Consider the following 14,039-nt stretch of genomic DNA (forward strand, 5'->3'; position numbering starts at 1 on the left):
ATTCAATTGAAAATTTCAATTTTCTTACTAAAAAAATATTCAATTGAAAATTTTAATTTTCATACTAAAATAAGGACTAATAATCATACATAATATTAGGCATATTGTTCATCAAAATAAAGAGACTAGTAACTTAGCACATACAACTTATTAACTAAAGACATATTTAACATCAGTGAAAGAAGTCTGAAAAATTACATGAGCATCTTATAACATGTACATAGTTTACTTGAATCAGAATAACATGATAAAATATTACACAATAAAATATCAAACAATTGTTTCAGATTAACATTTAATTAGTATAAAATTAAATTATTCCTCAAAAGAAATGATTCCATTATTTAATTAATTATTGAGCCTTTAATTAGTAGTAATTAAACAAATAAATTGTTCCTCCCTAGTTTCTCACTCACACACATAAAATTCTAATAGTTGAACTTTTTAAGCTCTTTTCATTTATACAATAAAGCTCTATAAATAATCTAAAAGCACATTTTCTTACTTTTTACATAATTTGCTCCTATTTACATAATTTTTTTAATATAAGCACACACAACTCTGCCATATTAAAACATAGTCTATATCATTAAATGCCTGGTCGAACTCCCAGTGTGGGTACAAGTATACGGTTACCAACGACGATAGGTCCCTGTTTACCACTGCTCTATGCCCGATTGTGCGCTTTTTAGCCCCGGGGTTTTCTGTATTTGTTTTATTGCTGTTTTGATGTAAATGTTTTAACTGCTCTTTGTTTTAAAATTTTTATACTAGCAGCAGAGCCCTATGTCAGGTAACCCCGCAACTCAGACCCCCCTCAGCTGATGGGTGTGCCCATACTGAGCCTACAGAACTTTTCCCGAACTAATGGGGGAGGAGTGCTCCATTGTCCGCCGCTTAGCCATGATAGCACCCTGAGACACCATCACTGGCTGGCCAGCTTGTATAGGCATACCAGCCTGTACTATATGAGGTTTCTGTACAATATACTGTTGACCACCACTCACGATAATGTATGCTCCAGAGGGGCTACCCGCAGGCTGAGGTTGAAGTATCACCTGTTGAGGGACAGCTACCAGCTGAGCTTGAGTGTCATCTACAACAGCTTCTTCAACTACCTCTTCAGGCTGCTCTTCAGGTTCTGACTCCGAGGAAGTGGAGTCTTCATCTGGTTCTCCTAACTCTTTTTTAGCTTGTCTTCTTAACTGCCTGCGAGCATGCTTAGCAGCTTGTTTCTGTAGATGCTTGTATTGCTCTGCTTGCTCCGGGGGTATCACAATGTCTGGATTCTGCTCAGGTTCAGTTTGATCTTTACCTTTCTTTTTTGGCAAAGGGGGTTTAGGTGAAGATTCTTTAGGGGGATCTTTCGGCAATGGTGGTGGAGAGCTACTTTTAGAGGCATCATCTTCAGCATAATCATACTCGCCATATTCATAACCATATTCAGGGTGAGGGCCAGGTGGGCCTGGATATCTTGGACCCATGTAAGGATGTGGTCCCCTTGGTCGGTTCATGTAATGTGATGGTGGACCTCTCCGTCTAGGATCATAAGGACCATACATTCTAGGATCATAAGGTGGTCTCATTCCTCTAAATGGTGGCCTAGGTCCATCCCAATGTCCAGGGCCATCCCATGGACCAGGAGCATCCCAATGATCCCATTGTCCATGCATATAACCAGGTCTTGGGGGTCCAGGTGGACCATGATTAGGTGGGAATCCTCTACCCATGTGAGGAGGAGGTGGAGGAGGGCCTGGCATCTTTGGTCCAATAAATCCACTATCTGTCTCTTTAGGAGCTTCAGTTGGTGGACCTGATGGCAGAGAATCTGAGGACACAGTTCTACTGGCACCTTCACTGAATGGAAGAGGTATATCTGCAGGTAAAGACTCAACAAGTTTAGCAACAGTTTCTCCTACATCAGTTCTGCGTTTCTTTTCTTTCAACTTCTGAAGTTTCTCCTCAGTTCTTTCATCATCTTTCTTTCCAGATAAGTCAGGTAAAGGTATCTCAGATGGGTCAACCTTTTCTTTTACTTCTTTTACTTTTTCATCCTTATCTGATTTCTTTTTAGTTGTAATTTCTTTCTCAACTGGAGGAGCTGATAATGACCTGTCTTTTGAGAAAATCTTTTTTCTTCTATTTTTCCTCCTGGATTTTCTGTATGACCTTGTTCTACTTCTTGACCTACTGCTGTAAGAACTGCTACTGTAAGATCTTGATCTACTTCTTGTGTAAGATCGTTTTCGCCTTCTATGAGATCTACTTCTGGACCGACTTGAAGAATATGAACGAGATCGACTGTAGTCTGAATAGCTTGATGACCTGCCTCTTCGTCTGTGGTAAGATCGCGAACGAGATCGACTGCTAGATCTTGAGTAGGATCTAGAACTTGAGCGTCTTCTTCGATGTCGTGAATGTCTAGAGTCGTCACTGTAATAAGATGACGAGCTATATGACCTACTTCTTGAGCGAGACGAACTTCCTGAATGGGAGTATGACCTATGACTTCGAGATCTTGATCTACTGTGACTAGATGCAGGACTTCTTGATACTTTCCTTGATTTTCTTACAGGTTTATCATTTATATTATTCAATAACTTAGCACTGCCAGCAGATATATTAGACTTATTTGACCTCTGAGATGAGTTCTGATTCACAATTTTCTTGTGTTCATTATCAGTTTTTGCACCATTCTTAACAGAAGGACTTTTCAAATCCTTCAGTATATTAGTCTTTTTAACTCCACCCCTTGCAGATGCACGTTTTCTTAACACCTTTTCTTTTTTCAGAGTTTCATCTAGTGCATTGTCCATATCACTATCACTAGTATCCCATTTAGATTTCACATTATCAGTTGTCTGAGTTTCTATTTTACTCCATGATTCTTCCTTTTCAACTTTGACATTAGCAATCTGAGCAATTGCTGCTATATGAACATTATCTTTAATACCAGAAGCCTTTGGCGTCACCCTAGCCTTTTTTACAGGTGTAGTTGATTCATTCACACTTGATTCACTATTCATTCTTTTCCTATCTGAGGGTGTTTTCTTTTCAGTACTATCAACAGGCTCTTTCTTTATCTTTTTTGGCAATACCTGATTGTTAACTACAGGTGGTTTTTGTCCAACTTTTGTTCGACTCAAAGCCTGCAATTTTGCAACAATTTTATCACTTTCACCATCAGAGTCCCCTTCTGGAAATTTTCGTTTGACAGGTGCAGTAACATCTGACACTTCAGAAACTTCAGTCTTTCCTGCCTCCACTTTTTCCACTTCACTATCACTGCTTTCATCTTTACCACTTTCTTTTCTCTTATGTTTCTTCCTTTTCTTCTTCTTTTTCTTACTTTCTTTGTCTTTCTTTTCATTTTCAGATTCTTTCCCAGAAACACCTGATTCGCCTTTTTCCTTTTCTTTGCTTTCCTTTTCAGCATCAGATTTATCATTTTCACTCTCTCCTTGATGCTTAGACTTCTTCCTTTTCTTAGACTTTTTCTTCTTTTTCTTTTTACTATGTTTTCTTTCATCCTCCCCTAACTTTTCTCCTTCTTCTTCTGATTGTTTACTCTTTTTCTTACTTTTCTTATGCCTTTTCTTTTCTTTATCATCTGCTAATTCAGTATTTTCAATGTTTTCTTTACTAGTGTCATTCTCTTTATCTTCATGTTTTCTTTTGTGTTTCTTTTTCTTCTTTTTACTACTTGTACTTGTTTCTTCACCAACTTTCTTACTTTCATCATCATCAGCAGCAGCATCTTTTACTTCATTTTTATCCTTGTGTTTTTTATGCTTATGCTTCTTTTTCTTCTTTTTATGAGACTTTTTCTTTTCACTATCTGCCTTAAGGGCATCTTCGGTTTTCTGTTCAATTTCTTCACTTCCTTTCTGTTCTGAATCATTGTCCAGTGTCACACTACTTGTACCCTGACCAGCATGACCAGGAGATTTCTTTTTAGTAGAAAACAACTGAGAAAAATCAAAAGACAAAGGATTACAACTGTACATAAGTCTAGGCTCTGTCTTTGAATACTGAATCATTTCTTTTGGCCAATCAAGCACTCTCCCTGAATCATCTTTACTTTGAACCTTAACAAAATCTTCCATTAATATTTTATTTTCTGGCCCTTTCTCTTCCTCTCTCTCACTTTTACACTCATCTCTCTCACTACCCTCCAAACTTCCGGTTGTACTGCCATTCTCTATCTTCTCTATTCCACCATCTACTGCATCGTTCACGTCTGTTTCTGGTTTGAGTAGCTTGATCTCCACTGGTGAGGCTCTCTTCTCCTCTCGACGGACTGGTATAAACGGCTGTGTATTGACAATCCGAGAACCATAATTCTTTTTAAAGCTGAATGATACATGGCCTGACTTGTTATCATGACTTAAATAAAAAGCAAGAAAGAAAGTTAATAAAAATCTGTTTCCCATAATACACCTACAATATAAAACCTGCCAATTATATATGGTCAATTGTTTTGACTAGTAAGGTTGTGAAAACTGCATCAGAGGATAAGTAGATTGTAATCAGTGTTTGAAGATATTTTTTTGGTCCTAACAAGCTTAAGGATTATAATCTAAATGATCTTTTACTTAGCTAAACATATGAGTAACAATTTAACTTAATCATCATTAAAACACACCAATGAAATCATTTTACAAATAACAGTTTATATATAAATAACTAAAAAGTTACAGCAGAAAAGTACACTAGTAGTTAATTCTCCCTTTCATTGACTTTCGTCAAAGCTTTTTAGATTTGCTTTATAGTTCTGTATTAGTGAATATCAAGTTTTGAAACAATAATAACAATGAACAATTAGATTATAAAGCTTACCTTGGAGACTTGTCAAGTCTTTTTGTAAGTAGACTGGCACCGTGACTCTGAATGTCTGACTGTTTTATCGCCTGAAATAAAGAAAAATATGATGTACCAGTCTGTCTCCATTTTATCATAAGAACAATGATAAATCTGCTAAAGGACCTTCCTTGCCACAAACATAAACAAGAAGAAAGCAAGTTCTTTCCAGTAGCATGCATTAGTACAAAAAATATCTGTAGTCAGGATTTTCTTCTACTCTGATCATGTGAATTTTACACTGATTATGTGTGACTATTTATAGAACAGCATCTGTAAGGGAATTGTGGGTCTGTTTAAAACTAGGTCAAGGTCAAGGGAGTACAAGGTCACTGAGTGCATAAAAGGTAAAAAAAATCAAGATGAAATGTGTGATGAGAAGACGAAAACACGCCATATTTTTTTTTTTATCTGCCAGCTAGATACAGAGTATATACAGTTTAATGTTCTGTTATTACATGGCTATCAAATTTAGGTTACAACAAACCATCACCAAAGATGTACAAAAACGTCTAAAACTGACAGGGGCAATCCAAAGTGTTTCTTAGCCTTTGGTCAAATCTGCTATAGAAGTCATCATTTGTTTTTTAGGCAGCCATAGTGTCTTATGCTACACTACTTTATGGCTATGCGCTTCATCAAAAGAGCCCTCTAGGCTAAAAAAGCCAAATAATTAGAGGCTTCCCTTTTTTCTAGCCTTATAGCCCTGAATCATAATAACTCCTATAACATCACATGACTGGTCTTCATTTACTTTGTTTAATAAAATAAAATATTTCATTTTGTTTTGATTTTTGTTGTTTTTAATTAAAATATAAATTCAAAACTAAAGAAAGTTTTTATCAGATTTCGATACTCGAGGTGGAATGTACAAATGGTATCATTTTAAAAATTACAACTTTTTGCCATTACAATGAAATCTAGAAAGTATGTAACAATCATACTTATATTTTAGCATATATAACAATAAATAATAATAATAAAACTTTAAAGACATAAGAATAGCCAAATAATATATCAAGTCTTCGAAAATTATTTATCCATATAAAATGTTAAAACTTTACATCTAAAAATCAGCTTGACATGTTTTTTATAGACACATACAAAATTCTGACATAATGTGCTTTATATGGGGGATTCATTATTCACAAATGTTAAAAAGCAGTTAAGTGGATCACCTAATGTTGAAAATAATACACACAAACTGACTTCTTAATAATATATGAATTCTTATCTTAACAACAAAACAATGCTTTATCAAAGAAAATAAATATGGAATCCGTCTTTGAACAAAATCAATGATTAAATACTATAACTATCTTGATTGCAGAGAAAAAGTTGTTTTTATGGTTTATATATGCATTCAAAAAGCTGCTATCCCTAAAATTAAAATTGGATATAATCAAAGTAAAAAAATTCATGCTTTACAGCTAAAGCCTTAACTGCTTTTTTTCACAGAAATGATTAACTTTTATTTTTGGTTATAAATTAAAGACAGCACACAAGGTTTCTATCATGACAAAAACATAAATTTGCCCACCAATTTATGAGACTCTTTCCTATATTCTTAACAATGTGTGAACTGTTTATTAAATCTAGCTCTAATTGTGCAAATGTTTTGTCAGAACTTTGAAGTGTGCTGTTTTTCTTACACAATGATATCATATAGTACAGACTCCACCTGTCAATCATTACACATTTGGACCGCCCCTTTCTATAAATAAACCAATGAATATGCAAACAGTGATAATAAACAGATAGCAACACACACAGCAAATAAGCAGGACCATTTACACTTGTTACGCTTTTAAACAGGCAATAATAGCAGAAGATAGAAAAATATCGAGAACTGCATTCCGTACTAACAAATGCACGCCGTGCAATACACGAGCGTACATCTTGGTTAGAAATATAACCAGTGATTACTATATATAGTTACGCAGCTTTTTAGACAGCTCCCATTTTTATAGGGCATTCCTGAAACACAATTGAACGGCAGTTTTACAACAGCTGTGAATAATGATTGGTTGAAAAAATATGATCATATGATGCATTTAACAGTATTATCCTGAACATCTACACCAATATCTCTCTAAAAATGTGCAAGTACGTTCTCTCAACCAAAAATACTTGTATTGTTAATATCAAATTTTAAAGAAGTCGAAAGTTCAATACAACTGGAGTTAATCATGACAAAAAATATATAAATCATGTTGGAATAAAGCTATTGATGTAATAATTACATTTAAAGTAATTACATAATTTTCATATTTTTGTATTATTATTTGAATTGGAATATGGAACAATATATTTTTTCCTTTACAGACTCAACAGTTTAAAATAAGAACAAATTTATATGCAACAAAAATAAAACTGCACTCCAATAAAGTCATAATTAGAAACAGCATTTTTTTCTTCATTACAACGTCTATAAAATGACTTTTATACTTTTGCTATTTAGATCTATTTTTATCTAAAATTACTGTTTTTTTTTTACTGTTTTAAAAGATCTGAGGTCAAATAATTATGTGAAAAGATACAGTTTCAGTAGCTAAAAGTCTTGTGCACTTAAAAAGCAAGAATGAACATTAAGTTATCAAGCCTTTCAGTTTTTACGACCCTTTCTTCCATTCTAATTTCAGAAATTGAAAAAAAAAATCATAAGGAAACTGTGTACTTCCACATATGTATATATATGTATACTAGTAATTAATTAAAGATCACTTTAACAAAAAGAAGGGTTTGTTAATTGCTCTAATATGGAAGTGTATTTAGCTGTGGTGTTCAAGCGATCTAGATCTAGAACACTATAAGTAAATCCCCTTTCACTCTGATTATTTGCATGCAAAAATAACCCTACCTTACTGTCAGTGTATTAGAATTTTACACAAAAGGTAAAAAATAAACTGCACATTGTTTAAGGTGCAATGAAATAAAATGTGTACAAAATCAATTTGGAAGATTATAATCTTCTTAGACTCAGATGAGCAAACTAAAATGCTGGAATAGTAAAAACAAGGTCTATCTACATACACTGATAATACTTTGCTGAAATGTCATTGCTATAATGTTAAAATTTTCATATAAGTCCAAGATGGTTGACGGTTATCAAATCAAGTCCAAAATAAAAGTTACCATTTAACTCAACATAGCCCCAAATTTCACAACCACAAACTTATGTTTATCCCATACTTTTTCAACTCAATTAAACCCCAAATTTCATTATCATATTTTTGTTTTATTTATTTTAACTATAGTAATGCTGACCATCAAGTATACAATAAAAATATCTTTTAATACATTCTTTGGAAGGAAGTGTATCAGTGTATGCAAGAAGAGAATCCTGTATTCCTTACTGAATAAAGAATTACCTTGGAGACAAAACCTTGAATAAAGCTTAATACAAGAAGCTGTTACTGTTAATATTTTCCAACATTTTTGGCAATTTAACCACACATAGAAGTTCAGTGTTCTTACTCTAATAATAATCAATTAAAATAAAAGACAAAATAAAATGGAAACCAACTTGAAAATATATAAAGTTTTAAGCTGAAAAATAAGTTGAACTTTCTTAATTTACAATGTGGTATGAAGTGGTTAAGTTGCCAAATGTAAAGCTAGGCTTTGATAATAACAGTGCATTTCTTATCAAATCAAACATTTGACTAATCGTTGATTCAAAATTGCGTAATATGGGCTTAATCTTTTAGTATGGGCTTAGCATGCCTATGTAGACAAAGACAACTTCATTTTTGCCAAAGAAAAGACAAGAGCACCTGATCAATGCTTTGATTTTATGCAAATTCAGAAAAAAATGCAAAGCAGTCTAATTTTCTATACTTTCATAAAATGAAACATAACTTGATGATAAGTAGATAATAGACTAAATAAAAGATTTAATTATCAAAGCCTTTCTGTGCAGTTGGTGTAAATAAAAAAGGATAAACATTGTTTTTCTTGTGACTAACACATCCCTTCAACATAACACAAACCAATACAAAGAATTGCTAATAAGACATACATCATTATGTACTATAACACCTGGCAAAGATAAAATTTGACAGATATGAGGTAAATAGAAATAATCACTAAAATCCTCATGATTTTTTTTTTTTTTTGGTCAATTATCAATTATCAGATAAAAACTTAACTAAACTTTAGTCTTTGAACTGGCTTAAAACAAGGAGATCTTAAGACTTAACTCTTATCCCAAATGTATACATAAGGTACCAATGTCATTAATTACATTAACCCTTCGTCTGCCACCTTGGTAAGGCATATCAATGCCATCTGATCATGGTCTGCACTGTTCACTATTCAGTCAGTACAATTTTCTAAAATTTCCCTAAAATGATTAATGGTTTTGCCCAGACTGAAAGATGGAACAAGTACATTTAGCAGGGCAAGGGTTAAGGTAATTACTACAGACATTGTATTTAAGTTTTTTTAATTCTATTTTTTTCGTTATAAACATTTTGCAGCATAAAAATGTTTATTTCTATTGGTAAAAGTAGACCAAAATTTCTTGGAAACAAATTCAGGTGCGGAAACAAAATGATGTATGTTTAAAACAAAATAATAGAGGAGGAAAAGGTTATGCATGGAACTGCTAAATCTCAACATTAATAATATACCACTGTTTTGTATTACCTAGGCTACCCTGGCAAGAAACTGTGTTACAATTTATACATGAAAACAAATGGCTCGTCTTACATAACAATATTCTCACAAAAATCTGACTTTAAAAAGAGTATAAACAGAACAAATAAGAGATTTTTTTTTTAAAATGATCAACATTCAATATCATTTATTTTAGATGTTTCAAGAGGTTAGTGAAAAGATTAATATTTTTAGCACTTTGTGTCCTATATCACAAAAAAAGATAATTTTATAAAAATAGCTTGTTTTTAAAACAACAACAACAAGAGCTAGATAAGTTGATATATTTGGACATTTAATGGAAATGTCAACACATAACAAGGCGTTACACACTAGCAATAATATAAACCATGCATAATAGATAATATAATATTAGGAGGCCTGTGTAAACCAATGAATGACTTGTTTTTAATTGAAACAACAATCACAATTCTTCTATTCCAAAACTCACGGCTTGATTACGATAAGATTTTCTTTTATTCTTCTTCAAAGATGCCCGACACAAAATTAGTTTTAGCTTAAATAACTTCTCTAATTATATCAATGCAAATCAAGTTATAACAAAGGTGGTGTGGTCTTAATTACAATTCTGCGTACAATTTTTACAAACAGTACAGAAAGATCCCTGCATCCCATTCACAGTAAGTAATACTAATAAAGCAAACTGTAGCCATTAAGCGAAATTTATAGTATCAGCCAGTATAACCATACTCAGATTTTATGTTTTAGGAGCTCAAAGGCAAGCGATATCATTTCAACAAGACAAAGACACCCAACAAGCCACCCCTAGAACAACCAAGGTCAATTTTAGTACCATCACAATTCAATATAGTCCATTAGATATACCAACTCGTCTGAGAGAGATAACATTAAATCAATTCCCATTCTCTGTTTATATCATGTTATATTTTGAGTTTATTTGACGTATTTAATAAGCTAAACATGCAGCCTAGTTTTGTCTTTCTCCATTAATTTTTAATAATAGAATCCACCATTCAAAACAACCAGAATTATGCCCGGCAAAGGCAGTGGAGTATTTTAAACTAAGCCATGAAATCATTTTCCTTTGTGGAAATAGAAAACATTTATTTAAATTTATTTTCAACAATTTTATTTGTTCAATGAAAAGAGCATTCATTACATTTATATAAATCAATGGTTTATTTTAGTATGACACTTTCAAAAGACATGCTTTAGAAAAGTTTATCTCCACAAAAAATAAATGATTTCACGAAAGGTCATCGAAAATTTCAATGAAATGTCTCGTTTGCTTTGCTAACAAATGCAGAATTTTGACTACTTTCTAACAGCATTGTATTTATAATTCTTCTACAAAATCTTAAAGGAGAGCTAATGCCAAATTTGGTGCTGACCTAACTGTCATAGTTGTTAACAGCGAAGATGTGACAAGAATTAATCATTCACTGACCAAATTTTTAAACAAGCAGCATATCCATCAGCCATGTTCTTTGACATATTATAAAAAAATGTTCAGAAATTCTCCTTAAAAACTTGCAAACGAGATCCAATCATAATTTCTCTGACCTTTCATTAAACTTGTTAGTGCACCTGGGAGAAAGTCTGATGCATGAAAAATGAATACTGCATTTAGAATATATTACAGCAATCCATGACAATTAACATCCTGATCATGATAATGATGTATCAATCACCACTTAAATGTACAAGAACAGTTTTATTTCTTTTTCATCCAGCAATTCATCTAGTGTTAAAGAGGAAATTCTTGAATGTATTTGGCAGACTTAATACTTTATACTTAGTCCATGTTTTTCATCCAGAGTAGTTGTTAACCCTTTACCACATATATACGCGAAACAACGCACTTTCGACCCCCCCCCCCTTTTTTAGGCCTCAAATAGTGAAAAAATGTCCTAATTGGGCCCCAAACATAAGTTTTCGTTTGAGAAATGTTGCTTAAAAAATTGAGCACTTTTTCGGCGCCGCCCCCAATCCAAAAGATACATCAGGGGGTTGCCAGAAGGGGGATGTGCCCCCTTCTGTTAGGGGGGTTTGAAGGGGGGCGGAGTCCCCCTCATCGCCAAGAAAATTTTGGACTTGTGAGAGGCTAAAAATGACCCCAGGTCGATCATAATGTAACGTTTAACCAACGCTGAAAAGCCTTTGACTTTATCTCAATCCCTTGAGTAGTTGCTGCACTTTGAAATAAATTTTGATGGAAAAAATCGAGGCAAAATAGTGATTTTTGGCAATTTTGAGATGTCCCCTCGTTGCCATGGTAACAGGAAATTTAAGACGGAGCATGTCGTTACAAAGGCAATGGTCCAGTCAACATTTGTGCCAAGTTTGATTAGTATTGGAGCATTTTTCATAGTTTCATAGCAGTTTGAACTTGTAACAGGAGGCTTTTCAGTGAAAACGGCCATTTTTCACAATATGCTCATGGGGGAAAGGGTTAACTAAAAAAATTTTAAATGTTACAAAACAACAATTTTTCACCAAAATTAGGTGAAATACGACCTGTTAACATGGAAAAACTAGTTTTTAGGTGATTCCAAAGTTTTTCATCATTTTTTGTTAACCCTTTACCACATATATACGCGAAACAACGCACTTTCGACCCCCCCCCCCTTTTTTAGGCCTCAAATAGTGAAAAAATGTCCTAATTGGGCCCCAAACATAAGTTTTCGTTTGAGAAATGTTGCTTAAAAAATTGAGCACTTTTTCGGCGCCGCCCCCAATCCAAAAGATACATCAGGGGGTTGCCAGAAGGGGGATGTGCCCCCTTCTGTTAGGGGGGTTTGAAGGGGGGCGGAGTCCCCCTCATCGCCAAGAAAATTTTGGACTTGTGAGAGGCTAAAAATGACCCCAGGTCGATCATAATGTAACGTTTAACCAACGCTGAAAAGCCTTTGACTCTATCTCAATCCCTTGAGTAGTTGCTGCACTTTGAAATAAATTTTGATGGAAAAAATCGAGGCAAAATAGTGATTTTTGGCAATTTTGAGATGTCCCCTCGTTGCCATGGTAACAGGAAATTTAAGACAGAGCATGTCGTTACAAAGGCAATGGTCCAGTCAACATTTGTGCCAAGTTTGATTAGTATTGGAGCATTTTTCATAGTTTCATAGCAGTTTGAACTTGTAACAGGAGGCTTTTCAGTGAAAACGGCCATTTTTCACAATATGCTCATGGGGGAAAGGGTTAATGAGCTAACTAAATCAGAGTATTAAAACAATGATGGTTCAGAGCATAACCTGATCAAAGTATAAAATTAATGATGATTGAAACACCATTGTTGATCAAAGTATAAAAGCAATGGTGCTTCAAACACTACTGTTAAAGCATATTTTGATCAAAGTTAAGGCAATGATGACGATTCAAATACAGTACTGTTGTTGGAAAATAATGATTCAAAAACAGAACTTGATCAAAGTATAAAAGCAAAGATGCTGATGATTCAAACACAGTCTTAGAGGAGCATAATTTAACAAAGTGTAACAGAAATGACAATGATTCAAACACAGTTGTTGGGAGCATTATAACTTGATCCAAGTATAAAAGCAATGATGATGATTCAAACACAGTCTTTGAGGAGCATAATTTAACAAAGTGTAATGATTCAAACATAGATGTTGGAGCATAACTTGATCAAAGTATAAAAGCAAAGACGTTCAGTTGCTGTCTTTGGAGCATTAAATCTGATAAAGCACATTAAAGCAATGAACTTGAGTAAAGTATAAATGCAATGATCTTACAATTTGAAATAACCACAATGTAATCAAACATTTTTAACTGCAAATTTCTATTACTTTCCAAGAAAGATTTTGGAGCACAGCTTTCTTAGACAAAAATTGAGACACATTACTTTACAAGATCCCAAAATGACAATTGTTTTTTCCAAACTCTTTTTTTAGAGTCAGATACTCTACATTCAAGTGGTGATTGATTGATTACAATTATAAGATGGGTTTTAAAATGGAACAACAATCATTGTGGCAACCAATTTCACAAAACTTTTTTTTTCTAAGGCATACAGATGTTTCTAAAATTCAAAATGTATATGGAATCCAAATTGAATTATTCAACATAATACACTAAATGAACTCAAATAAAATTATAAGTTAACTGAGTACTTGAAATTGTACTTTACCTAAACCTCACGAGAATTTTCTCAGAAGTTTGGAAATGAATATTGACAATTGACATGATAGGAAGCCGGGATCCAGACATTACATGATTAGTAATTCCCACAGGCAGTCAATCAAACTTAAAGCTGTATAAAAAGAATGTGAAACTGGGTACCAGTCATTTGAAAACAATGAAACTGATGGAGGATTTCTTAGGCAGGGAAACATTTTAGTGTGTATATAAATAAATGCAAAACTTAAAATAGGTGTGCAACAATAGAATTACCATTACTCCATCTGCATTTAAAAATGAAATATAATCAAAAATAAAATGGTGGATTTAACAAGATTCAAGCAGTGATATTAATCTGTAGTAATTATGATATATATATATTATTTTAGTGTAACCAA

The 14,039-nt window shown here is 33.3% G+C and overlaps 1 protein-coding gene across 1 annotated transcript in view; it reads right to left on the bottom strand.

The window, feature by feature from the left end:
* Positions 1-845: 845 nt before the first annotated feature.
* The window catches only part of LOC132736308 (serine/arginine repetitive matrix protein 1-like), a 45,227-nt gene continuing 32,033 nt past the window's right edge, over positions 846-14,039 (bottom strand). Inside the window, exons 7-8 of the mRNA XM_060723411.1 lie at positions 4,840-4,910; positions 846-4,386 (exon numbers count right to left, since the gene is read on the bottom strand). Coding sequence (XP_060579394.1) covers positions 846-4,386; positions 4,840-4,910 — 3,612 coding nt within the window. The remainder of the gene's footprint in view (positions 4,387-4,839; positions 4,911-14,039) is intronic.

Source organism: Ruditapes philippinarum, unplaced genomic scaffold (genome assembly GCF_026571515.1).
Source record: "Ruditapes philippinarum isolate M1 unplaced genomic scaffold, ASM2657151v2 ctg1026_1_1_1_1, whole genome shotgun sequence".
NCBI lineage: Eukaryota > Metazoa > Mollusca > Bivalvia > Venerida > Veneridae > Ruditapes > Ruditapes philippinarum.